Here is a 13,531-nt window from a genome sequence, read left to right as displayed (position 1 = left end):
GAAATAAATGGTAACTGCAATTTATGTTTAATTCATTTTATTAATTGTTACAACTAATACTTAGGTTTTTGAATTTGCTTAGGAAGTCAATATGGGAGTTGGTTCTATCACTTTAAATAGTTAATTAATGGATAATGTAATTAAGGGTGGGGAAGATGTATATAAGTGGCTGGGTATGTTAGTTCAGTTTTCTCTTATGAAGTCCCATATTTTATGGGAAGAAAGTGCTTAACACTTTGAAGTTTTTATTGGCAACATTTTTATTCCCATTTGTATTGTGAATAAACGGATTCAACTACTGCAGCTGTTCTAGTTTTGTGGTTACAGGGAATATGTATACAGCAGATGCCCCAGTACAGCCACTCATCATTTCCAATGCAATTCCTGTGGCCAGTAGACACTTACCTCTGGTGAGCAGGCCTACTATGGGAGAGAGTGAGCATGGTGATGAACCCATAATGCCACCACTGTCACACCACCATCCATTGCTGAGGGCACTGTGGGGCAGTAAGGACTTACACGCGGACAGGTTGTTCATGCAGAAACCCCTATAACATAACCTGCTGTTTACACTCACAGAGCATTCCTTCCTCTCTGCTTGATATGGATCATGCTTGTGATCTTCCCAGGAGAGAGCATCTCTGTGGACAGTGACATTTTCTATGAGTGTCATGGAACTGTCCGGCATACCCCAGCACAGTGATACATAATCTGCTGAACCTAGCTGTGTCCCAGCCCACACAATGCTCATATCTGCAGTGACCAACATCACCCACTCAGACAAAACTACAGACACTATCTCATCACTGGCCAGTCTACCCAGCTTTTCCTAATCTCTCGCCCATGGCTGACATCCACACAAGTATACATGCACACACTCACACACATGCATATGCAGACACACACACACAAACACACTCACATGCAGACACACACACGCAAACACACTCACATGCAGACACACACACACACACACACACACACACACACACACACACACACACATTCACATATACACTTCACACTTACACCCACAATCTCACACACTTCCACACACACACATAAACATATACACACATACACATACAAACACACTCACTAAACACTGGAGAGACCACCTCTTCCCTGGCCAGTCTTCCGACCATTTCCTAATCTCCCACCTATGCCTTCTAAAAGCGCACACACACACACACACACACACACACACACACACACACACACACAAACGTACTCACATTATAGACACTGCCTATTCACTGGCCAGTCTACTCAGCTTTTCCAAATCTCTGACCAATGCCACACACACACACACACACACACACACACACACACACACACACACACACACACACACACACACACACACACAACACACACATGTGCATGAGCGCACGTGCATGCTTGCATGCACATGCACATAAACACACACATACTCGTGCACATGCACACACCTACACGCAAACTTTTATTCACATACACATACTCATGAGCAACACACAAGCAGCACTAATCCTCACCCCCCCATCTCCCAACACATGCACACTACTCGTTATTCAGACTTGTCACTACTGCCATCACCACCTGTACATATGAAGACAACTATGCCTTACCCTCAATACTCTATGTCTGATGTACATACAGGGTGACCAGTCAATCCATGTTAGAACACAGAGTGGCTATTCCTTTGCATATATATCATATTTTATTTTATATGCACTGTTTTATTCTGGCCAATAATTATGAACCATATGCTGCCTGTTAGCCAGTACCACTGCATACTGTGCCTGCCTTAATCTACCAAAGTCATCACCTGCAGCCAGCTTCTCCACAAGCTCCTCATCAGGCACCTCCTTCTCTGATGAGTCTGGCACTTCATCATTCTGAATTACTCTGACCTGCTGTAACTGTTTGCATACCAGGCCACTGTGCAGACAGCAGAGATTTTACTTCTAGATGTAGGGCCATAAAGCAATGCACCAATAGAAACATACAGATGCAGGCCTTCTTTATTTCTTTATATATGTATGTATTTATTTATTTAACTCAGCTGAACACACACTCATCATGACCCTGGCTATGGCAGGGAATTACTGTAGCCATTCTCTGCCATGGTCTGTGGGTTTTTAATTGGTAACATCAACTAAAGTTCCAGGCATATCCAGCGTCACCAGTAAAATGTCCCTGGTGAAAATCAGCCTGCTCAAAGTGTTGGTATAAGTCACACATGTGCTATATATGGGATTCGTGGACACTGCCCAGGTAGCTTGTAGATGCATTGTATATTATACCCTGTATATTACAGCCCACCTAACAGTTAATGGACTGGAGCCCCTAAAGGTTCATGTACCAATGTTTATGCTGCATAGGTGAGGTCTTTATTGCAATATTGATGTAGTCTGAGGCCCACTATAGATAAAAGAAATAGGCCATGTCATAAAAAAGCCCACATTATGTTGCCTCACTCATGTGTAGTCTGCGAAAACCACATATGCTGCCCCATATGCTGTAGCATAGGATTGAGGAATGTGTGGAGTATCCTTGAGGCTGATGCCTGGGGTACACCCATCATGACCCCATTGGTCACTCAATGGTCATTCTAGCTAGTATTCTCAAAGCTACACATTCCTTGATGTCCAGAGGGACAGGTACTCCGCTCACCCACTCATGTCTGCATACTCCGCTCACCCACTCATGTCTGCATACTAGGCCGACATATCTCAACCATAAATTGTATGATACACTTGTCTACGTGATAGCAGTCCACAATATCTGTGTCATGGAGGGTATGGTACATTAAGCACTGATGCATGACTCCACATCGCTGAAGGCAATGATGCCCAACACTGACTACCAGCAGTGGCAACAGCTTTTTGCATATACATATTTGTAAGGGTAGCAGCTACCATGTACATGTTTTCTGTCTACTATATGCCCAACATTTGTTGTGGTCATCTCCCTTGGTAGTAGTGCCTTGCATGTGGAGTATATATGGTTGTGAATCACTTTGCCATATTGCTTACCCTCATATGCATCCACGATTGCCCTCATTTTAATACTGTTGTTCAGTTCCATTTTATTATACCACTAACTGCATATTATGGAGGCTTCAGAATTTCTTAGCTTTCCACAAAAGTGCTCAATGTCTCTCTGAATCGCTCTCATACATTACGTGGCACTCGTCATGAGAAATCAGACACCATGATGCAAAAACTCATTTTGAATCCCAGGGATTGCTCATTTATACCTTAAAAACATGATGACCACCTCAAATCTGCTTGCAAATAATCACATGAGTTTTGGGGGCTACCCTACCTTTGGACAAATGTAAAGTGGACCAGACTACAACTCATGGATCGGAACTCAAGCTGAGCTTCATTAATTGTGCTTTCCCAATGAAAATCATAAGAAGCAGTGTTTCTGTTATAGCGTACCAGCAATGACTTACAATTACTTTTTGTATGTTTCACTTTTCACAGTGGATGTGTGACTGTGGAATTAGTAAGGAGGGATTTTCCCATTTGATGGATGCTGGCAAAAAGCACTTTCTATTGTATTTTATGTCCAGACAAAGCTACAGCTCGTTGGGGATATTCAGTAAGGACTTGAACCATGAAATACTGCTAATTACCATGTGTTAGTGTTTGTAATTCTGCCCTAGGTTCCTGTAATAGTGCTTCAGATGTATCTGAAACAAATTTTGAGTGCTAATTAACACGAGTCAGTGATTACAATTCAGTTCTAGGCTCATGTAATAAGGCTACAGCTGTATTTGAAATAGATGTTGAGTGCCTAAACATATGTTACTGATGCATCTGTAGCTCCTGTTATAGGAAATTCGGACAGAATTAAACATGACAGCTCATAGTAATTGACCCTGTGTGACAGTGTTAGTCTGCCCTTACTGAATATCCCACATTGGGTTTATTTGGCTGTAGTTTTGTCTAGGTCTAACTCATCAATTCAAAGTTGAACTTGCATTGTGCAGGTCACAGTACAGAGACTGCTGGGGTGAAATTTGTGCATTATGTGGTCAAAAATAATGAGAAACTCCTGGAAGCTAGAACCATCTTTCTTAATTTTTCTAAATCTCTTGATGTAGTGAATCACTCCTTTCTGTTTAGTCAGCTGTGCAACATAGGCCGAGTTCTACTGTGAAACCTCAAATGGCAAAATGCCAAGTATCACAAAACATTAACCGCAAAGTGTTTTGTAGGAAGGCAACCCCCCCCCCTCTCCAACATCCTAAACTTATGTTAAAGAATTCCACAGTCACACCATCTCAAAGAAAGGAGAAATCTCCCAAGAGAAGTGAATGACTGCAGGTAAAATCACACTGGCAGTGATTTCCTAAGGAAAACAGCAATCAGCTTTGTGTTTCTCCGAATATTGTGCTTTTGGAAAATACCGTCTGAGGAATTTCTCCTTGGCTACTTGTAGATATAATCATAGAGTGCAGTCAGTCTGCAGTACAATGACCTATAAGCTACCTCACCAAGAGGACTAGCACTGGAAAAATTCATTGCCTGTTTACTGCATATTGGATATTAGCATCTCACAGGGCTCAGTCCTGGGCCTACTGTTTTTTTTTCACTTTTCATCAACCATATGCAAATGCATACAGATGGCATGTTTGCAAATTATATTAAACTCATAAAATGCTGAGAATCCAAAACTTCTCAATATCTCAGATAATATCAATACTCTTTACTGGACTTCAGACTGGATTTAACAACCTAAATATGTGGCCACAACAACACAACTTCATTTTAAAACAGTTAAAAAAACAGTTGTTTTTGGAAAGCGGATATAAAGAGATTGAAGAAATACTCACCACTCTCCAAAATGTGCATTGTAGGTATGTGAAATGGCTAAGATTTTTGAAAGTCACCATCACTGACAGCAAACTGTGTTTTCAAGTCCATGTTGTTGTCACAGTTAAAGAAGTAAATAAAAAAATGATGCCCCATCTACCGAATCAAGGTTTTTGCTTTACACTCCAAACAAATTGCTGCTGAATTAATACTTCTACCAATACTAATCTATGTAACTTTTGCTATGGACAGTCTACGAAATAAACGACACGCACAAATCATGACAACGCAGTGGTGCAGTGATTAGTACTGCTTCCTTAGAGTGCTTGGTTCTCCGATTCAGTTCCTCACTGTGGCACATTTTGTACAGAGTCTGCATTTCCTTCTTACATCTGCACAGATTTTTGCTGCATGCTCTGGTTTCCTCCCATACCTGAAAAATATGCACTATGTGAATTGGGGATCATCTAAACTGCCCATGGGGCCCATGCAGAGTGAATCCATCTATCCTGTGACAGTATAGCACCCCATTCAGGATGAGCATCTCTGCCTTACATTCAGTGAGTGCCAGGATAAGATCTGGCTCCCCCCACTACATTGCAATAGATTAAGTGGGTAATTAGAGAATTAATGGATATACTAAGCAAGCAGAAAAGTACTTAACAATAATACAGCAAAATGTATAGCAAACATTACTATCTCCTCCTATCATTGTCTTATCCCACTGAACTTAATCTGGATGACTTTACCTGATAATATTCTATATTCCCAACTGATCCTTATTCATAAAGTGATATACAGAAATACATACCCAGCCACAGCAAAATATATATTGTTGTTGGATGCACAAAAACTTCCAAAGCTTCCATACATATTTGGAAGCTTTGGAAGTTTTTGTGCATCCAACAACAATATATATTTTGCTGTGCTGTGGCTGGTTATCTGGTTTTGTTGGGTCTAGATATTTTGTTTGATTACCAGCCTTAATCTTGCATCTGGTGTCTCTGGTTGATATACAGAAATCCCTGACCTTATTTATCCTAAATATGAATGTGGCATATGATTATTATTATTATTGTTATAATAATTATTATTTTATCCCAATTGATGGTTTGGTCCTCAGACCATTTTCAGCCAAAACATGGGGTAAGGGTTTTTACAAATTTCAACATACGGTTACATCTCTATAATACAATTAAATTCAGAAAAGAACATACAGAAGTACAGAGACATGAAATATTTATAAGTGTAAATGCAGCACATTGCCAGCAAGTAGGAATATTTACAAGTTGCTATGATATACAATGCATAAAGTGAACACAGGCCAATAATTACTGACGAAAATTATTAAAATTATTATTTTCCTTATAACAGGAAGCAAAGCTCTCAGTTCGATCCACTCATCAGTCGGAAATTTTACTGTCACCTGTACAAAATCAGTAACCTTCATTCTGTTATTAAAAACAGGCTGCAAAAGACGTTTTATTACATCAGTAGCATGTCAGAACTGTGCAGTCACTGCGAATAAAACTATATTGTCAGACAAAATCTTACCTTCTCTTGATTAAAAGGCAAAACTGTATGAGGTGACCCAAGGGTTAGCGCAGTCACAAATTTGAGGTTTAGTTTCTCTTAAATTTAGATTTGCAACATTGGCTGATCTGGTTTTTAAATCAGCTAATGCAAGTTCTTGCACAATATTAGAACTTGAACTTCTCATTTCCGTACTTAATATGCTATTGGACTAAAAGTCCATATGTACCAGAGTTACATTTTAATGTCTGCCTTCTACACTACACAACATTAGTGGTCAGTGATATCCAGGTGCCCAGCAAGTATCACTTCTTTCTTTCTGTCTTGGGACACAGCCAGCAACCCATTCATTAATTTGTACTGTAATTATAGCTATTTGCACAGTATGATTTATTTAATATTAAGTGACAGTTAGGTACCTAACAGCAGTTCATCTATTAATTGTATTTCATCTTGTTCTGACAGCTCACTCATTACACTGCCCTTCTGGAAGACTGTCACACAGAATGCCTAACTTTATATTGGTGTATATATGTTATGCCTGTTGCCATGTCTAACAGAATGCATTACTCTGTGTTGCTGCATAGCTGTTATTTCCTTTTAATTTTGTATTACTTAATATAAAATTCATATTTTGGAGCTTTCCTTCCCAGTACCTTCTGAAAATGCGAACAAAACATTATCAGACAATTAAACAACTAAACAAGGCGAATGAGCAGAATGAGTCTGCCTATTCCAGAGCACATAGACAGGGTTCGAACACGCAACTTCCAATATAGCCAAACGTCCATTATATATAATCTGAACACATATATAACTGTTTGTATGTATATATATATATATATATATATATATATATATATATGTGTGTGTGTGTATGTGTGTGCTTGTGTGAGACAAGGCAACCCAAAACACTGGTGAAAAACTTCTAAAACTCAAAATATTGACAGCTGATTGGCATACTGGTACAAGATCACTGGTCTTGGGGTGCAGGGAGGGGGGCTTGTCCCCTCTTAGTCTATTATGTGTATACACATACCAACTAGAGTTGGAAATCTCTTGCAGTAAGGTTTGGTGCAGGTCAGACAAGTGTGGACCATAAGAGCTACCTGAAATGGCACACAGAGACATTACAGATAATGACTTGGGCATTACAGACCACCACTGCTTCTTAATACTTCTCAGCAAATTGCATGTTGTAGAATTTGCACAACCTCCAAGGCAAATGATCTTTCTACACTGTTATGCCATTCTTCATACAGATCCTTGGCCATGAGTGTATCACAATCAGTAATGAGATGTGCACCAGTTTTCAGACCTGTATTACAGAATGTGCATTTATCTGGTGCAGCTATTTTCAGTCCTGTATTACAAAATGTGCATTTAACGTGTACAACTGTTTTCAGTCCTGCATTACATAGTGTGCATTTATCTGGTGCAGCTGTTTTTGGTCCTGCATTACAGAGTGTGCCTTTATCTGGTGCAGCTGTTTTCAGTCCTGCATTACAGAATGTGCATTTATCGTGTACAACTGTTTTCAGTCCTGTATTACAGAATGTGCATTTATCTGGTGCAGCTTTCAGTCCTGCATTACAGAGTGTGCCTTTATCTGGTGCAGCTGTTTTCAGTCTTGCATTACAGAGTGTGCATTTATCGTGTACAACTGTTTTCAGTCCTGCATTACAGATTGTGCCTTTATCTGGTGCAGCTGTTTTCAGTCCTGTATTACAGTGTGTGCATTTATCTGGTGCAGCTGTTTTCCGTCCTGCATTACAGAGTGTGCCTTTATCTGGTGCAGCTGTTTTCAGTCCTGCATTACAGAGTGTGCATTTATCATGTACAAATGTTTTCAGTCTTGTATTACAGTGTGTGCCTTTATTGTGTACAACTGTTTTCAGTCCTGCATTACAGAGTGTGCCTTTATCTGGTGCAGCTGTTTTCAGTCCTGTATTACAGTGTGTGCATTTATCTGGTGCAGCTGTTTTCAGTCCTGCATTACAGAGTGTGCCTTTATCTGGTGCAGCTGTTTTCAGTCCTGCATTACAGAGTGCGCCTTTATCTGATGCAGCTGTTTTCAGTCCTGCATTACAGAGTGCGCCTTTATCTGGTGCAGCTGTTTTCATTCCTGCATCACAGAGTGTGCCTTTATCTGGTGCAGCTGTTTTCAGTCCTGCATCACAGAGTGTACATTTATCGTGTACAACTGTTTTCAGTCCTGTATTACAGTGTGTGCCTTTATCTGGTGCAGCTGTTTTCAGTCCTGCATTACAGAGTGTGCCTTTATCTGGTGCAGCTGTTTTCAGTCCTGCATTACAGAGTGTGCCTTTATCTGGTGCAGCTGTTTTCAGTCCTGCATTACAGAGTGTGCATTTATCTGGTGCAGCTGTTTTCAGTCCTGCATTACAGAGTGTGCCTTTATCTGGTGCAGCTGTTTTCAGTCCTGCATTACAGAGTGTGCCTTTATCTGGTGCAGCTGTTTTCAGTCCTGCATTACAGAGTGTGCCTTTATCGTGTACAACCGTTTTCAGTCCTGCATGACAGAGTGTGCCTTTGTCTGGTGCAGCTGTTTTCAGTCCTGCATTACAGAGTGTGCCTTTGTCTGGTGCAGCTGTTTTCAGTCCTGCATTACAGAGTGTGCCTTTATCTGGTGCAGCTGTTTTCAGTCCTGCATTACAGAGTGTGCCTTTATCTGGTGCAGCTGTTTTCAGTCCTGCATTACAGTGTGTGCCTTTATCTGGTGCAGCTGTTTTCAGTCCTGCATTACAGAGTGTGCATTTATCGTGTACAACTGTTTTCAGTCTTGTATTACAGTGTGTGCCTTTATCTGGTGCAGCTCTTTTCAGTCCTGCATTACAGAGTGTGCCTTTATCTGGTGCAGCTCTTTTCAGTCCAGCATTACAGAGTGTGCCTTTATCTGGTGCAGCTGTTTTCCGTCCTGCATTACAGAGTGTGCCTTTATCTGGTGCAGCTGTTTTCAGTCCTGTATTACAGAGTGTGCCTTTATCTGGTGCAGCTGTTTTCAGTCCTGCATTACAGAGTGTGCATTTATCGTGTACAACTGTTTTCAGTCCTGCATTACAGAGTGTGCCTTTATCTGGTGCAGCTGTTTTCAGTCCTGCATTACATTTTTTATAGACTTTGTAAGTCACCACAAACACTATTAGACTTTCATTTTGTGGCTCTGCTTAACCATTCATGCATCAAATTTTGAGCAACATGTGGCTGTTCCAAGAGTTTCCATACTTGGCACTTTCATTGTGGCCTCTCCATTTTTCTTTCTCTTTTTCTGTTCCTTTTTTTATATTATTTACTTTGTTTTGAGACTTTCTCTTCCACTTCTAGTTTGATTTCCATTCCCACTCTTTTCCAAAATACTTCTGCTAATCTAATCACGTATGCCATCTTGAATTTCTTCTCTTCATGCTTCAGAACTTCCATTACGGTTGGATCTGAAGATATCGACAGAGAAGTATGCAGTCCCGTGACTGCACACTATACATAAAATTAGTTTTGAGGAGAACCCTTCCTCCTTCATAGCGAAGGATGTATAATCTTGGCATGCACTGTTTTTTTATATTTAATTTTTATAAGCAAAAAATATTTTTCTTTTTTTTTATCCAACTGATTCAATGCCGTTTGTGGCCAGTCAGTCACACTAAAGCTGTAAGTCAGAACAGGAAGAGTAAATTGATTTATAAGTTGAACCTTTTTGCTAGATGTTAAGACAATTTTCAGCACTATCTTTATCTTCTAAAGTATTCCCTACTAACACTTGTTCTCATTTGTCCATGTCTTATTACTTACCCTTCATCTATTCCCAAATATTTATGTACTCTCTCAAATTCATATTCCTTTATATCACATCCCTGTGGGGCTGCAGCTTCCCTGTGATGTTAATTTTCCACATCTGTCAAGAACAAATATAATTCTTATATTATCCAAAAAAGTTTTAACGGCTTGTAGCTGTGCTTTCAGAAGGTCATCAGATGAAACCAACTTTTCTTAAATCATTCACAAATGGTAAATGAGATACCTTTGAACCATGTTGCTCTCTAGAAAGTAACTTATAATCATAGCTGAGTCTATTAAGTAAATAGTTAAGTGCTAGACAAAATGGAAGAGGTGGCAAATAATCGCACTGGAGTATTCCCCTTAAAAAATTATCCCTGGGATTATAATTTGTGCTTTTTCATGACTCAGCTATAAAGTGGTTTGTCACCTTTTTCATAGTCACCACATTATAATTAATCAATGTAAGGTGCATCCTGTTCCTTTCTATGCATCCCACTGTCCAAGAATGTGGGATACTGTGGACTGGTTTGTTGTCATCTATCCATGCCATATTTAGAGTCTTCCTATTTTTACAGCTGTGTATTATTGCTTTGTTTATCAAAGATGATATTTTCTTATATTTTTCTAAATGGCTATAAACTCTGTCTGCTTCATTTCTGGTATATATTGTATATTGCACCATCTCTTACATGGTGTTGTGAGTATAAAAAGGTCTACTTCTAAAGCACAACTCCCAGATGACTTACCTTCAAAATCCCAAAACGAAAATCATGAAATGCAGAAACCTGAACATGACTTTTTACTAGGGTAAGTAAATATGTGGTCAACTGTAAACAGAACTCATGCCAAGGTAAGAAATTCCCACCCACAACCCCCCTAACTAAATATACCAACTCCAAGATCACACTACAGTGAAGAACAGGGCATGTTGGCCAAGTGTTCAATTACCCTAGTAAAAAGTCAACGTTCGGGTTTCTGTACTTTCGTGATTTTTCATCTTGGGATTTTGAAAATCAGTCAACTGGGAGACGGGTTTTAGAAGTAGACCCATATAAACCTATCTGCTTTGGAACATACATATACACACACACACACATATATATATATATATATATATATATATATATATATATATATATATATATATATATATATATATATATATATATGTAGTCTTCCTATTGAAATACTCAAAATTTAGTGTGCCATTAGATGATAAAAAAAAAAGCCAAAAATCTGGAAAGAAGAGCAAATCTCAAAGATTAGTGTTCTCAGGTAATTTTTTTTTCTGCAAGCCCTCACGCACCCCCAAACTTATATTTACCAATTATGAGATTGCCATACTTTGAAGAAAAGGGAATATTTTGAGAAACGCCCTAAGTTGATTATTTTAGCCATTCAGTTTCTGTGTTTCAGGGCCTGCAGGTCCCAACATTTGAAATGGTTACCATACACACACACACAGACACATATGTGTGTGTGTGTGTGTATATATATATATATATATATATGTGTGTGTGTGTGTGTGTGTATCAATGTGTGTATTTTCAGTTAGCTATCTTGAAAATCAAAAGTTTGAGTCCATAATATCAAAAGAACAAAACACTGTAGACCCCAATATAAAAAAAAAATTGAGTATTGAAACTCTCTAGCAGTGCAGACCCAGGAAAAAATTGATAAAGTGGGTTCTGCAAGGGTATAGACCCTGGAACAAGTGCTAACATGAGTCCTGCAGGGGTGTAGACCCTGGAACAAGTGCTAACATGGGCCCTGCAGGGGTGTAGACCCTGGAACAATTGCTAATGTTGGTCCTGCAAGGGTGTAGAGCCAGGAACAAGTGCAAACAGGAGTCCTGAAGGGGAGCAAGTCCAGTAGTTTGATATTAATTTCTTCAGCGTTTTGATCTTTCAATATTATTGTCTCAAGATTCTGTGTTTCAACATTTTCATAGTAAACATATGTGTATATATGTATTTACCCACCAATGGTAAGGCAGCACAACATAAATGAATTATAAATGTAAATTTCATGCTCCAGCATAAATCCCACAACAGACCCAGGACCGGGGTTGATAATCAGATTTTTATGCACTATATATAGGTTCCATTGAATTTATTGAAGGTTGAGAATATCAAATGTTCATTGGTCGAATTTTCAGAGCATCAGACTAGATTTTTTTTCTAATTGCCAGTATCTTTGGGGATCAGGAATTTGCCCTTTCTCCAATGTGGTACTTGTCCCCTCTTCAAAAAGCATTTTTGTACATGTTTTGTTAGATGTTCCAAGCTTCAGTATTTGAATTTCAAATTTTTGATCGTCTAATATTGTGGCTGTCAACTTTATAAACTTGATACAAACATAAACAAGCACACCAAACACACAAACACTAGCAAAAGTATTAAAATATATAGGACTCATCTGGTATTGACGGTTTGTATCACAACCATATTTATGCACTAATAAACAGAACAGAAAATTAAAATGAGCATCATATTGAAACTTGTTTGCAACAATTTAAAATTAACCAATCAAAATAGATGGTGCATAAAAACTTTTGTATACAAAGCACTGGTGACAATACATTCCTTAACTAATTGGTTACTTTAAACTGTTAGCCGTTAAGACAAGTTTGATAGAGATAACTTAATTTAATCTTGGTTAAGTATTAACAGCTAACTTCAATTGCCAAAATATCTTTGTTATTCAAGGCTTGCTCAAATTCAACCTCTTACACCTTATAGGGTACATTCTATCCAATACAAAAAGGAACATATTTTAAGGACACCATAGCATCTAACCAAATGTGCATGCATCTTCTCATTTAATACAGTAACCGTAATCAGTTACCTGATACTGTTGTACTTTACATCCAGTTTCTCTACATAAAATGGAGGACAAGACAGGCATCTTACAACACCTACAACAACACCTTTGCATTATCCACAGCTATATATTCCATTGGATTATCACTTAAGATGCATTTTATTTCACTCATCCAAGACCAAGATTTTTGAGACTAGATTGTTCTGGATAGTTTACGGTAGTAAAAGTGTGCTTTATTATGTGAATAACCATCCTAGGAGTAGGAGATTAAATACAAATAAAAGTCACACCAGGGTCATTTCTCACCTTACTAGTAATAAAAAGATTTTAAAACATCTACTGGCATTATCTACTATGTTTATGAGGAGGGGTATTACTAGTGGGCTGTTGAATCAGTTATTGAAGCTATATGACATAACAGAAAGTCTAACCATGTTCCTATTATAAATAGGGAGATGAGAGATTAACTTGCTTATGATACTGGTGTTAGTTATTTGGGCCCTAGTATAAGAATAGAATCCAGCAGAGATTTTGATGCGATTAAATCTGTTTTTCAGAAAATAATATGGGCA

The 13,531-nt window shown here is 38.7% G+C and overlaps 1 protein-coding gene across 3 annotated transcripts in view; it reads right to left on the bottom strand.

Moving 5' to 3' along the window:
• The window catches only part of LOC122813826, a 140,444-nt gene that overhangs the window by 72,791 nt on the left and 54,122 nt on the right, over positions 1 to 13,531 (bottom strand). The window contains exon 1 of one of the 3 annotated variants that reach the window (XM_044086354.1): positions 6,366 to 6,418. The exons of 1 other annotated variant lie outside the window; for it this stretch is intronic. Coding sequence is in view for 1 of the 2 variants with exons in the window: in XM_044086352.1 (XP_043942287.1) it covers positions 4,832 to 4,891 (60 nt within the window). In the remaining variant the exon portion in view is untranslated. Of the gene's footprint in view, positions 1 to 4,831; positions 5,107 to 6,365; positions 6,419 to 13,531 lie in introns of those variants that run through there. One more of the 3 variants, XM_044086352.1, reaches the window with a different exon arrangement.

Source organism: Protopterus annectens, chromosome 10.part0 (genome assembly GCF_019279795.1).
Source record: "Protopterus annectens isolate FY-2018-M chromosome 10.part0, PAN1.0, whole genome shotgun sequence".
Lineage (NCBI taxonomy): Eukaryota > Metazoa > Chordata > Ceratodontiformes > Protopteridae > Protopterus > Protopterus annectens.
Note: the sequence above shows the minus strand (reverse complement) of the source record. Positions and strands in the feature narration are given on the sequence as shown.